Source organism: Danio aesculapii, chromosome 5, assembly GCF_903798145.1.
Source record: "Danio aesculapii chromosome 5, fDanAes4.1, whole genome shotgun sequence".
In the NCBI taxonomy this organism is placed as follows: Eukaryota; Metazoa; Chordata; class Actinopteri; order Cypriniformes; family Danionidae; genus Danio; species Danio aesculapii.
This window is the reverse complement of record NC_079439.1, coordinates 1,977,239-1,992,238: the sequence shown is the minus strand read 5'-3', so window position 1 is coordinate 1,992,238 and position 15,000 is coordinate 1,977,239. Positions and strand designations below refer to the sequence as shown.

The 15,000-nt window shown below is 37.1% G+C and overlaps 1 protein-coding gene across 1 annotated transcript in view; it reads left to right on the top strand.

The window, feature by feature from the left end:
• mcc (MCC regulator of WNT signaling pathway) overlaps nucleotides 1–15,000 on the top strand; it is a 160,034-nt gene that overhangs the window by 116,026 nt on the left and 29,008 nt on the right. The window contains exons 9-12 of the mRNA XM_056457218.1: nucleotides 4,369–4,515; nucleotides 6,309–6,398; nucleotides 11,816–11,964; nucleotides 13,257–13,397. Of these exons, the coding sequence (XP_056313193.1) occupies nucleotides 4,369–4,515; nucleotides 6,309–6,398; nucleotides 11,816–11,964; nucleotides 13,257–13,397 (527 nt within the window). The remainder of the gene's footprint in view (nucleotides 1–4,368; nucleotides 4,516–6,308; nucleotides 6,399–11,815; nucleotides 11,965–13,256; nucleotides 13,398–15,000) is intronic.

The window sequence follows — 15,000 nt, the reverse complement described above, 5'->3', positions numbered from 1 at the left end:
TCTGATGGCTACTTCCAGCAGGATAACGCACCATGTCATAAAGCCTGAATCATCTCAGACTGGTTTCTTGAACATGACAATGAGTTCACTGTACTCAAATGGCCTCCACAGTCCCCAGAGCTCAATCCAATAGAGCACCTTTGGGATGTGGTGGAACGGGAGATTGGCATCATGGATGTGCAGCCGACAAATCTGCAGCAACTGTGTGATGCTATCATGTCCATATGGAGCAAAATCTCTGAGGAATATTTACACACACATATATATATATATATATATATACACATACAAGTACTCACTGATGCTATATCAGGGTGTTAACGCTAAAGATTATTTCTACTGGCCCGATCAGCTGGGGTGCCGGAAAAAAAAGGTAAAATAACACACGGTAAATTACAGAAATTTATCAGAAATTTAAGTTCAAGGAAACGGCTGTAATTTAATGTTTGTTACTTTACAGCAAATGTCTGTAACTTAAGTGCCTTTATTTTTAGGCACCCGAAATTAGATTAGATCAATTAGAGTGATGTGAATTAATGTGTGGTTTAGTTGAAAACTACAACAATTTAATGTTTTTCCTTTATTTAAAACCCACCAAAATGCCTAGTTTTAGAAACAGGCTCATTACATCAGTCTAGAGCAGTGTTTCCCAACCCTGTTCCTGGAGGCACACCAACAGTACATATTTTGGATGTCTCCATTATCTGAACATTAACTTCAGGTGTTGGAGTCTCTTCTGATGTTATGATAAGTTGATTCAGGTGTGTTTGATTAGGGAGAGGTTGAAAATGTGTACTGTTGGTGTGCCTTCAGGAACAGGGTTGGGAAACACTGGTCTAGACTACAGGCAATATTTGTATTTTTCATTTATGTGTAAACCTAGTTTTAAACTGCATTTCTCTTGTTCTTGCTTGATCCATCAAAATTATAATCATATTAGCCTGTGTTTTAATCAATTATAACCTTTGATTTTTATTAAAATATAGACTAAGAATGTTAATGAAAGTCTAAGAAGGGGTGCCTGCATTTTACCACAGGGGTGCATTTCTCGTCACAACACTGGGACTACAGTCAGATCATGAAGCAGATCAATGTGGATCTTTCTTTTGAGCTGTCAGTGCAGAAATGAACAAAACAACAGGCCTAATATAAAATATTATAAGATTAAAATATGGAAAAAGGATCAGACGGTAACTTCGGTCAATTTTCCTAATGAATAAACAGCACTGGGTAATATTTCAGCAGGTTTTCACTTTCGTATTAGACATGAAATGCATTTGCCAGTAGAAATGACATCCCGCCCTGCTCATAATTCTCTCTTCATATGTCTATTACACAACCATAATACACTGTTATATAGCGTGGGTCGTTAGTTCGTTGGATCGTTTTGTTTTCTCACTACAATCGAGTCGAGACCACCTCATTCAGGCGATCTCGGACTGATTGATTTGCTGTGGATCCCATGCGATTGCAGGATTCACATATGCCAGACAAACCACGCTTACTGAGCAAATGAGACAGGTTCTGAAACAAACGTCTGGGTGTGAAAGCACCCTGTATTTGCACGCAATTGACAAACAGTCACAGCCAAATTAAACTATAGTGACAAGGCAGCACGATCGGGCCAGTAACTATTCTCTATAGTGTCCCGAGCGTCTCGCACGCTGGCCCCGGGCCATTTAAGTCAAGCCCTGTATATACTATACTCTGTTGTTCAAATTCAGAATGTTTTTACCCCCTGCTCTTAATGCATGCTTTCTCCTCCTGGATCGTGTGTGTGTGTGTGTGTGTGTGTGACCTCTACTTTTTGTGTTGTGAGAGTGTTGCTCATTGATAGATTTATCATTATTAGGTTATTTACATTATATATTTTGATTATACACACACATGTATTGTACTAACTAATGCAAGCATGGTCAGATCTACAGATTTTCTGCAGTATTGTATAATCGTGAAGAAAGAGTGAGGTGTTTGTGTGTGTATCAGTGAAATAATAATAATAATGCTGTGAGTTAGAGGTGTGAGTGACGGTGCTATGTCAGACTGATGTAGTCTGAGTGTGTGTGAGACGGTGCTCCAGATTCACATTCAGTCCTTTATTTGTCCTTTGGCAGCTTTTCCACTGGCAGGAGAAGCTTTATTTGCCTTGAAAAATAATTCACAATCACTGCCAACTGTAGACACACACGTTTACACACACGCTTGCACACATGCTTGCTTGTGTACACACACACACACACACACACACACACACACACACACACACACACACACACACACACTTCATCTGATCGTCCAGACTGATCCAGTATATTTTACACTAATTGACCTTGAATATGTCCATGCTGTTTTCAGGGTCCTGCGGGGCCTTAAAAAGTCTTAAATTGGCTGTTGTAGGTCTTAAATATTTCTGCACAGGTCTTATTTTTCTGATATCCATGTAGCACTACATCTAATGCTCATTGTAATTCTTTGTTGTTGCTGTTGTTGCTTGGTTTTTGTGGTGTTGTAGTTCTTTATTTCACTAGTCCTAATGTCATTTGCAGGATTACAACTACAAATGAGACCAGCATGCAACAGCCAATCAGCTTTCTGTTATTGAACTCAGTGCGCGCGGCGAATGTGACGTCATCGCTGTGTTTACAGAGGTTGGCTTTGGGTGCACGCAACATGATTTCGGCTGGCGGAGCTCATGAAATGTTTTGAGACTCGAGTGAAGAGTTCGCGCGGCGCTGTGTTTGATTCGAGTTGAATATGAAACACTTTGAAGAGATTGTGTCTGAAACAGCTACGACTGTACACACATCTTCATGATCTGTACATGCGTGATTATAGGGAGAACCAGATGAACAATCATTCTTGTCTAGAAATTGCAGCAGCCGTGGGAAAGGAGGAAAGTTTTTGTGAAAGTTTAGAAACAACAGAGGGATGAGTAAAACAGAGGCCATGCAAAAGTGGAGACTCATGTGGTTTTAATATTACAGAATGGGTTTTTCCACCATTTATAGGTATAACACTGATGTTAAAACAATTTACAAGTAACAAACTAAATTTAAGTAACATTATTTCATTGATAACTGGAGAGGAATATATAAACCTATCGATTTACAGTATACTGATGGCCTGTTTCTAGGCTTTATAGGTGATGATGGTCAGGATTGTTGGAGCATTATTGTCTTTTTAGCATACAAATAGAGGACAAAATCTAGCCAGACAGTACTGTGTGAACTGTTGAGTGGGTGAAATAAAACATCAGTATTTTTTAGTTAGTGTGCTTGTTTTGCTTTTATTCTTGCCATAATAAAAAATATAATTGTAGAGCAACACATGTCCTGTTGTCATTAATATTTAACTTTAATGGGTAGAACTGTCTGAGATATGAAGAAGTTCTAAAACTCTTAATAATCATTAATAAAATTAATAAAAAACAGTTCGTATTAAAATCTTCAATGATATTAATGATATGATGTAGTCACCGGAAACTTTCTACTTCTCTGTTGATCCGTCTGAGTTTACTGTCTGTCTCTTTTGTCCGCCCCCTGTCATTTATAAGAATATCTCAATGGCGAACGCGTCAAGTATAAAAGCCTCGTCCGCTTCGTGAGATTCGTCTTCAAGAAGTCCATGTGTCTGCAAGAGCCTATTGGAGGTCTGCGAGTTTCATCACAAGTCTAAAATAAGACAAAGATATCCTGTATATATTGTCTTAGGACGATGGGAGTATTAGTCATTCTAAATAACTTAATTGTGTGTGTGTGTGTGCGTGCGTGCGTGCGAGAGAGAGTGAGGGAGTGTCTGTGAGAGAGAGAGTGAGGGAGTGTCTGTGAGAGAGAGAGTGAGGGAGTGTCTGTGTGAGAGAGAGTGAGGGAGTGTCTGTGAGAGAGAGAGTGAGGGAGTGTCTGTGAGAGAGAGAGTGAGGGAGTGTCTGTGAGAGAGAGAGTGAGGGAGTGTCTGTGAGAGAGAGAGTGAGGGAGTGTCTGTGAGAGAGGGTGTGTGTGTGTATATAAAAGTGTATGTGAGAGAGAGGAATGTGGGTTTATGAAAGTCAGTGTGCGCGCATGTGTGTGTGAGGGTGTCTGTGCGTATGAGAGGAGTGTGTGCTCGTGTATGAGAGAGGGTGTGTGGATAAGAGTGTGTGTGTGTGGTATTGTGAGTGTGTGCTTGTGTCATTCCAAAGTTGAGTGTGATTCTGAATTAATCTGGTTTTGTTTGTGTGCATGCGTGCGTGTATGTGTGTGTATTTTGTATTTTGAGTGTGTGTGATGTTCTGCTGTCTGCAATAGAGCTGAACTGAAGCCACATCAATGCAAGCATCTGCTCCTCTGATCTATGAGTGCACACTGTCTTATGCTCAGTGTGTGTGTGTAGGTGCGGGAGATGCAGACTCGTCTCCAGAGTGTTCAGCCCGGTGCTCCGCCCAGTCCCGGCCGTCTGACTCCCGCTGGACGTCCCATAAACCCGAGCACTGGAGAACTGAGCACGAGCAGCAGCAGCAACGACATCCCCATCGCTAAAGTACACACACACACACACACACATCTCTCTCACACACATGCACAGACGCACACTGTAGCATTGATTTTTGTTTCATGTCATGTTACTTTATTTTACTTTACTTTGTTTTGCATTATTTTATTTATTTTGTTCATTTTATCTATTTTATTTTTTACATTTTATTTTTATTAAATTTTATTTTATTACATTTTATTTATTTTATTTTATTTCACTGAATTTTATTTTATTTATTTTATTACATTTTATGATACTTTACTACAATTTATTTTATTTTGTTTTTTATTTTATTACATTTTATTTTATTTTACTATTTTATTTTACTACATTTTATTTTATTTTATTTTATCACATTTTATTTTATTTATTTTATCACATTTTATTTTATTTTATTACATTTTATTTTATTTATTTTATCACATTTTATTTTATTTATTTTATCACATTTTATTTTATTTTATCACATTTTATTTTATTTTACTACATTTTATTTTGTTTCATAAATTTTATTTTATAAAATTTTATTTATTTTATTTTATTTCATTAAATTTTATTTTATTTTATTACATTTTATTTTATTTTACTACATTTTATTTTGTTTCATAAATTTTGTTTTATTTATTTTATTTTATTTCATTTTTATTTTATTTTATTAAATTTTATTTTACTTTACTACATTTTATTTTGTTTCATTAAATTTTATTTTATTTATTTTATTACATTTTATTTTATTTATTTTATTACATTTTATTTTATTTAGTTTTTTTTATTTTATTAAGTTTTATAATTTTTTTTATTTCATTAAATGTTATTTTATTTATTTTATTTTAATACATTTTATTTTGTTTCATTAAATTTAATTTTATTTATTTTATTACATTTTACTTTATTTTATTACATTTTATTTTATTTCATTTTATTTTATTACGTTTTGTTTTATTTTATTTCATTTTATTTTATTACGTTTTGTTTTATTTTATTACATTTTATTTTATTTCATAAAATTTTATTTCATTAAATTTTATTTTGTTTATTTTATTACATTTTATTTTATTAAATTTTACATTTATTTTACTACTTTTTATTTTGTTTATTTTTTTTTTTTTACATTTTATTACATTTTATTTATTTTATTTTTTATTTTTATTTTATTTCATTAAATTTTATTTTATTAATTTTATTTTAATGAATTTTATTTTATTTAAAAAATATTTATTTATTTTATTATTTTATTTTATTTTATTTATTTTATTTTAATACATTTTATTTTATTTATTTTATTTGATTACATTTTATTTTACCTATTTATTCATTAGGTTGAGTGTCTTGATCAAAGGCTTAGACAGCACATTTTATTAAATTTATTATATATTTGTTTATTTTTAATATTATTTCTTGTTATTATGTTTAATTGATTTAATTTAAATTATTTTAATTGTATTTTTTATTTTATTTTCAATAGTCGTAAAAGTAACTGTTTATTAAACTTTTCTTTAATTCATTTTCAATTAATTTTGTACTTAGTTTTGATGGAAGAACATAATAATAGTTGTAAGAGATATTAACTTGTTTTTATTTATCTGTTTATTCATTCATTCATTTATTGATTTGTGTGTGTTAAATAGAGCATACTAGTATTGGGTTTTATTTATTTTGTTTGTATTGTTTATGTGCCATTTACTTTACTCATGTTAAGTGTATTTATGAAGAACAGCATAGTGATACAAATTAATGACATTAAATAAGCTAATTATAGTTTCTTTAATTATCAACAGTATTCTGTGTGTGTGTTGTAGGTTGCGGAGCGAGTGAAACTGTCTAAAACCCGCTCAGAGTCTCTGCCGACAGAGAGATCCATCCTGGGCTCTGAGATCAGCAGCATTGGGGTAAAGAGAAATAAACACTGTTGTACTTTACACCACTGTACTTTACACTACTGTACTTTACACTACTGTACCTTACACCACTGTACTTTACACTACTGTACTTTACACCACTGTACTTTACACTACTGTACTTTACACCACTGTACTTTACACTACTGTACTTTACACTACTGTACTTTACACTACTGTACCTTACACCACTGTACTTTACACTACTGTACTTTACACCACTGTACTTTACACCACTGTACTTTACACCACTGTACTTTACACCACTGTACTTTACACTACTGTACTTTACACCACTGTACTTTACACTACTGTACTTTACACTACTGTACCTTACACCACTGTACTTTACACTACTGTACTTTACACCACTGTACTTTACACCACTGTACTTTACACCACTGTACTTTACACTACTGTACTTTACACCACTGTACTTTACACTACTGTACCTTACACCACTGTACTTTACACCACTGTACTTTACACTACTGTACTTTACACCACTGTACTTTACACCACTGTACTTTACACTACTGTACTTTACACCACTGTACCTTACACCACTGTACTTTACACTACTGTACTTTACACCACTGTACTTTACACCACTGTACTTTACACCACTGTACTTTACACTACTGTACTTTACACCACTGTACTTTACACCACTGTACTTTACACTACTGTACTTTACACTGCTGTACCTTACACCGCTGTACTTTACACTACTGTACTTTACACCACTGTACTTTACACTACTGTACTTTACACCACTGTACTTTACACTACTGTACTTTACACTACTGTACTTTACACTACTGTACCTTACACCACTGTACTTTACACTACTGTACTTTACACCACTGTACTTTACACCACTGTACTTTACACCACTGTACTTTACACTACTGTACTTTACACCACTGTACTTTACACTACTGTACTTTACACTACTGTACCTTACACCACTGTACTTTACACTACTGTACTTTACACCACTGTACTTTACACTACTGTACTTTACACCACTGTACTTTACACTACTGTACTTTACACTACTGTACTTTACACTACTGTACCTTACACCACTGTACTTTACACTACTGTACTTTACACTACTGTACTTTACACCACTGTACTTTACACCACTGTACTTTACACCACTGTACTTTACACTACTGTACCTTACACCACTGTACTTTACACCACTGTACTTTACACCACTGTACTTTACACTACTGTACTTTACACCACTGTACTTTACACTACTGTACTTTACACTACTGTACTTTACACTACTGTACCTTACACCACTGTACTTTACACTACTGTACTTTACACTACTGTACTTTACACCACTGTACTTTACACCACTGTACTTTACACTACTGTACTTTACACCACTGTACTTTACACTACTGTACTTTACACTACTGTACCTTACACCACTGTACTTTACACTACTGTACTTTACTGTACTTTACACCACTGTACTTTACACCACTGTACTTTACACCACTGTACTTTACACTACTGTACCTTACACCACTGTACTTTACACCACTGTACTTTACACCACTGTACTTTACACTACTGTACTTTACACCACTGTACTTTACACCACTGTACTTTACACTACTGTACTTTACACCACTGTACTTTACACCACTGTACTTTACACCACTGTACTTTACACCACTGTACTTTACACTACTGTACCTTACACCACTGTACTTTACACCACTGTACTTTACACCACTGAACTTTACACTACTGTACTTTACACCACTGTACTTTACACCACTGTACTTTACACCACTGTACTTTACACTACTGTACACCACTGTACTTTACACCACTGTACTTTACACCACTGTACTTTACACCACTGTACTTTACACTACTTCAATTCAGTTCATCTTTATTTCTCCAGCGCTTTTCACATTGTAGATTGTGTCAAAGTTTCACTTAGTTCTAGTAAAGTTCAGTTTTCAGAGTTGAAGATCAGTTTAGCTCAGTTTAGTGTGGTTTAATTTCATTGCTGAAAGTCCAAACACTGAAGAGCAAATCCATCAATGCGCAGCTCCACAAGTCCCAAACCAAGCAAGCTGGTGATGACAGTGGCGAGGAAAAAAACTTCACCAATTGACAAAGTAAAGAATTAAAAAAACCTCGATAGAAACCAGGCTCTGTTGGGCACGGCCATTATTCTTCTGGCCAAGCTTCCTGTGTGGAGCTGCAGTCTAGGTGCCGGGGCTGGAGAATGCTGGACGTCCATCGTGGAGAAGCTGCAGGTGTGAGTAGGTCACCGGTGGGGGGTCAGGCTGGCCCACAGAATTAATGCAGGGACTTGTTTGTCACGGTGGTCTTTCAGAAATCTGTCTCATGCTCTCCAATACTTAATGTCCACCACAGCATCAGCTCGGGATACGGCCTGGTCCAGGATTATAGATACCTTGGGATCATCTCTTCACAGGTCTTGGATCGCATCAATGGCGCTGCATAGTCTCTGAGGGCCTCGGCATGAGTATCTCCAGGTGGAAGTGGAAAATAATTAGCGTAGCTGCTGTTCATAGTGTATTTAAACGAGATGCAGAAATGAAGTGTTAGAAATGAAAACAGCACTTATAGAAACAAACATGTGAAGCACAGGAGAGTTTCTAACACAATGTCTGGTGTATTAAGGAGGAGTGTGTCCTGCAGGTGGTTTGTCAAGCTCACTCACCTGTGTGGAGCACACTCATGCATCATATCGTTCTGTGATGCATTGTGTGTATGCTTTACTAAGAAGATAGGTCTTTGGTCTAGTTTAGTTTAGTCTAGTCTAGTCTAGTCTTGTCTAGTCTTGTCTAGTCTAGTTCTAGTTTAGTCTAGTCTAGTCTAGTTTAGTCTACTGTACTCAGGGCTGGAATAACATGAGGGCTAGGTGGGGCTGAAGCCCCTGCGGAAGAAGAGAGCTCTTGATTAGCTGCAGAATTAATTTGCGCTATGACGCAGGAAACCCCTCTTTGCATGTTGATAATGTGAAGTATTCTTTCTCTTTCTGTTCGATGCTGTTTGAAAACAGTGACGCCGGTGCTAAACTGGCGCTCGGAGTGGCTGTAGGCTAATCAAAATATTGAATATCCCTGTTTTAGTCACCCATAAGAGTGATCAGATGTCCCAATTTTCCCAGGACAGTCCCTTATTTCGACACTACCTCGACTCCGCGAAAACCGTCCAGTCAAAGGATGGCTAACCAAGCTCAACGGAGTACAAAAAGTACAATGCAAACAGTCTTCATCATTGATTAACTTTTACATGTCGTAACAGAAGCTCGGACAGGTGGAATCAAAACTCGTACAAGTCTTCCATCACACAATATAACTGAGACAGTGTGTGAACAAATCAAATACACATCATTGCGGAGGATCTACCTCAAGAAAATACACTCAGTTGTGGTTTACAGTCTAACTGAACCAGTTAGAAAGCTAACTTTTTTATGAATGTTTACTTTCCCTCTTTCAGTGTTTCCTCTAGGATTTTGTTCCAGCTGTGGCGGCAGGCCTTTTTTACACAAAATTTCAATGACAAATGTCGTGAGCGCAGTATTACGAGTCGAGATCGCATTTATGTAATAGCCTACAGCATGCGGATCTCTTTGCTTGCATGCCGATTTCCTCTGCTCGTGCACAAAGCTTCTTGCGCCCTCAAATACGCGCTGCTCAAGCGCAGACAGTGTTGCCAGATTGGGCGGTTTTGAATTTATTTTTGCAGGTAAAAAGTGACATAGGCGGATAGTGAAAATTTGGGCGGTTTTTCAACGGCGTGCCCGCCAGCCCCGGTCTGCCCTCATAAACCTGTTTTGATCTCCTAAAGAGATGCCATAGCTCCCGTTCTTCGCATACATATGCTTAGAACAGTGTATAACGCTTGTGATCTCGACAGCTTTTGGGCTGGAAACAGTCAGCATCATCTGGCAACACTGAGCGCAGATCTTCTTGTGCGCTCTCAAATAAACTCTGCTGAAGTGTGGTTTACTGCGTTTATGTTACGAGTATGTCTCCAGCATTTATTAGATTTGCTAGGAATATTGATGAATGTCTCCAATAGACCTACAGAGCGGTATTAATGCGTCCTGAAGTAAAGTGAAATGGCTATACGTCGTGTTTGCTGGGTCTCACGCATCACGCACCTGTCAGTCAGCCAGTCATTCAGTCAGTCAGTCAGTCAGTCAGTCAGCACGTAACCTTAAAGGGTTAAACAAATGACGTACAGCACTTCTACGGTCACAGAAAAGTTCACGCTGTTATAATTCACTTACCCTTTAATATGTTTTGGTGCGATTATCACCCGCTATTAAAATAATAAAATGTTTTGAATGAGGAGCTGTAATGTAGCCGTGGCGGGATGAATCCTGGCATGGCGCCCCGCCATGGACGAATGAATGTAGCAGAAACCATGCTCTTTTATGAAAAGGACAGTAATATGGAGCAAAGAAATATTGGTGCTGGCTTTCTTCAGACAATATATCTGATGCAAAAATTACAAATAAAATAAGAATGCTAGAGCACTGAGGACCGCAATGTTTGGCTATTAGCAGCATAGATGTTAAAGATATCCAGCTATCATTAAGGATTTATGGTCAGCTAAAGTTCTGAAGAGAGGTTTTAAAGGTAACCCCTATTTAAAGTATTTATTATGAAGCAGTAGTTTAGGAAGTATTGCAAATGGTTTTAATTTGCTGATTTTGGTAGCCTGTTTGAACTTTAGACTTCATATTATGTCTTTACTTGATTTTGTATACTTGCAGGCCTATTTTAATAACAGAAAAAATTAAGGAATAATCACACACAAATCAAATGGGGGAAAATTAGATAATTAAATTAATCTGGAAATTATTAATGACAGATTATTAAGAATAACAACAGCAATAATAATATCAAATAATAATAATTGTAATAATAGTAATAATAATAAAGATAATAATAGCTATATATATACTTTTGTGAGGTAAAAAAAATGGGGCCCTTGAATTTGCTATAGCTCCAGGGAGCAATGTGTTCTTAATTCGGCCCTGACTGTATTTACACTACTGTACAGAATTGAATGCCACTTATTTAATAAACTTACCCCCCCCTCTCTCTCTCTTTTCACTTTATTGGCATGGTGTACTTGGCTATATATTGCCAAAGCAACTACTATATATTAGGACTATTATGACTGTGAATGTGTATCAGATGCTGTATTTTCCTCATCATTACTCCAGTCTTCAGTGTCACATGATTCTTCAGAAATCAGAAAACTGAGCAGTGTTTTTGTGTGTTTGTGTGTGTGTGTGTGTGTGTGTGTGTGTGTGTGTGTGTGTGTGTGTGTGTGTGTGTGTGTGTGTGTGTGTGTGTGTGTGTGCGTGTTCGTTCCTGCAGGTGTCTAGTAATGTGGCAGAACATCTGGCTCATTCTCTGCAGGATTGCTCCAATATCCAGGAGATTTTCCAGACCCTTTACTCTCACGGATCCGCCATCTCCGAGAGCAAGATCCGAGAGTTTGAGGTGGAGACGGAGAGACTTAACAGGTCAGAGGAATTATGGGAACACAAAACACCATCAAAAAAAAGATAACTAGAAATAACAATAAAAATACAAACATAAATAATTTAAAAATAATTTATACACATAAACACTCTCCGGCCACTTTATTAGGTACACCTGTCCAACTGCTCGTTAACGCAAATGTCTAATCAGCCAATCACATGGCAGCAGCTCAATGCATTTAGGCATGTAGACATGGTCAAGACGATCTGCTGCAGTTCAAAGCGAGCATCAGAATGGGGAAGAAAGGGGATTTAAGAGACTTTGAACGTGGCATGGTTGTTGGTGCCAGACGGGCTGCTCTGAGTATTTAAGAAACTGTTGATCTACTGGGATTTTCACGCACAACCATCTCTAGGGTTTACAGAGAATGGTCAGACAAAGAGGAAATATCCAGAGGAGAATAGCCAGACTGTTTCCAGCTGATAGAAAGGCAACAGTAACTCAAATAAGCACTTCAGGCTGGTGGTGGTGGTGTAATGGTGTGGGGAGATTTTCTTGGCACACTTTGGGTCCATTAGTACCAATTGAGCCTCGTGTCAACACCACAGCCTACCTGAGTATTGTTGCTGACCATGTCCATCCCTTTATGAGCACAGTGTCTCCATCTTCTGATGGCTACTTCCAGCAGGATAACGCACCATGTCATAAAGCGTGAATCATCTCAGACTGGTTTCTTGAACATGACAATGAGTTCACTGTACTCAAATGTCCTCCACAGTCACCAGAGCTCAATCCAATAGAGCACCTTTGGGATGTGGTGGAACGGGAGATTGGCATCATGGATGTGCAGCCGACAAATCTGCAGCAACTGTGTGATGCTATCATGACAATATGGAGCAAAATCTCTGAGGAATATTTCCAGTAGCTTGTTGAGTCTCTGCCATGAAGGATTAATGCAGTTCTGAAGGCAAAGGGGGTCCAACCCGGTACTAGTAAGGTGTACCTAATAAAGTGGCCAGTGAGTCTCTCTCTATATCTATATATATATCTATATATATATATATATATATAGTTATACTAATACAGTTGAAGTCAAAATTATTGACGTCCTGTTTTTGAATATTTCCTAAATGATGTTAAACAGAGCAAGGATTTTCAACAGTATTGCCTCTAATATTTTTTCTTCTGGAGAAAGTCTTGTTTGTTTTATTTCGGCTAGAATAAAAGCCATTCTAAATGTTTTTAAACCATTTTAACACCATTTTAAACTAGTTTTGTGTTGTTAATGTGTTGTGTTCTGTGTTGTTTATGTGTGTATGTGTTGTTGTTGCAGTCGAATCGAGCACCTGAAGTCTCAGAATGACCTGCTGACCATCACACTGGAGGAGTGTAAGAGTAACGCTGAGCGGATGAGCATGCTGCTGGGCAAATATGAGTCCAACTCTACTGCACTCAGACTCGCCCTGCAGTACAGGTACACACACACACACATTCAGCTCTGGCATTCTTTATCTTTTTCTTACTTGCAAAACAAGAATATTGACAATATTGTGTGCCAAATTCAGCCAAAATGAACTTCCTGTTGTGTAAAATCAGAATCATGTGCAAACATTCAGGAAAGCTGCACTCCTCCATGTGTGATATTACAACTGTGTCAGATCTTATCAGCACACACACACACACACACAGAGATATTTCTGCTGTCATAACTTGACTCTTTGGCTTATTCTGACTGCATTACAATAGACATCATTTACATAATTTGCATGGCTAAAACAGCAGTTAGCATATTACTGTAGATCATGGATATCACACACACCTGGAACACACACACACACACAGGTGTTTATGCAAATGACATGTAAATCAGCTCTAATGGACGTGATGCTCCCTGAAGTTGTGACCTGAAGTGAATAAAACGGTCTAATTATGATTACTGTCAGATTCTACACGTGATCTCATTTGCATATGCATGAGCAGATAATGAGCTGTTAATGAGACAGGAGAGATCCTTTCCCTCTTTATTTTCCTGTCAGTGTTTGATCAATCAGGGTTGGTGACCTCACACAGACACACACAATTATATTCACACACACACACACACTTATATTCACACTCACACACACACTTGTATACCCTGTCACATGCACACACACCTACTCTCTCTCGTACACATACACCACACACGCACACAGATGCACTCACACTTGCACACATGAACACATTCACAGAGACACACGCACAAACACAGACACAAATGCACTCACTTACACACACACATGCAGAGAGAAACAAACACACATACACAAATCTACACAGATACACATACACGGACACATACACACACAGAGAGACAGACAGACACACACACATAGATAGACATACACACAGACACTCTTTTTATACACACACACACACACACACATACACTTGTATTCACACATACACACACACACACTTATATACTCTCTCTCGTACACACACTCTCACATATACACACACACAGATGCACATGCACACACTTGCACTCACACAGATACACATGAACACAGAGACACACACAAATCTATGCTCAGATACACAAATACACACACACGGACACACACACAACCTGAGACAGATACGCAGACACACACATTTAGACAGACAAACACACACAGACAGACATACATGCACATAGATTCACTTACTCTCTCTCTCTAAAACGCACACACATTCACACACACATGCAGGTTAAAAAAGGTAACTGTCTAATCTTTAAACTTGCTCATTTTCAGAACAGTGACAGTAAAATTGAACAGTAGATAACAATTAAATGAAAACTACACAGACAAAAATAACTTAAGTAATGAATTCACTGAAAATGTAATATATTACTATAGTATATTAGTAAATCAATGTGTGTAGCCATAAAACTATTGTTAAAGACAGTAAAAACGAGTTACTTTTTAATTATAGTTTGAAATAGTTTTCAACCTATATTGGCGTGCTTAGTGTTCCACCAGTGCTGATATGCAGCCATATAGCACTGCTACTCGTGTGATATTGTGTTTATACAACAGTTCGACAGCAAAATC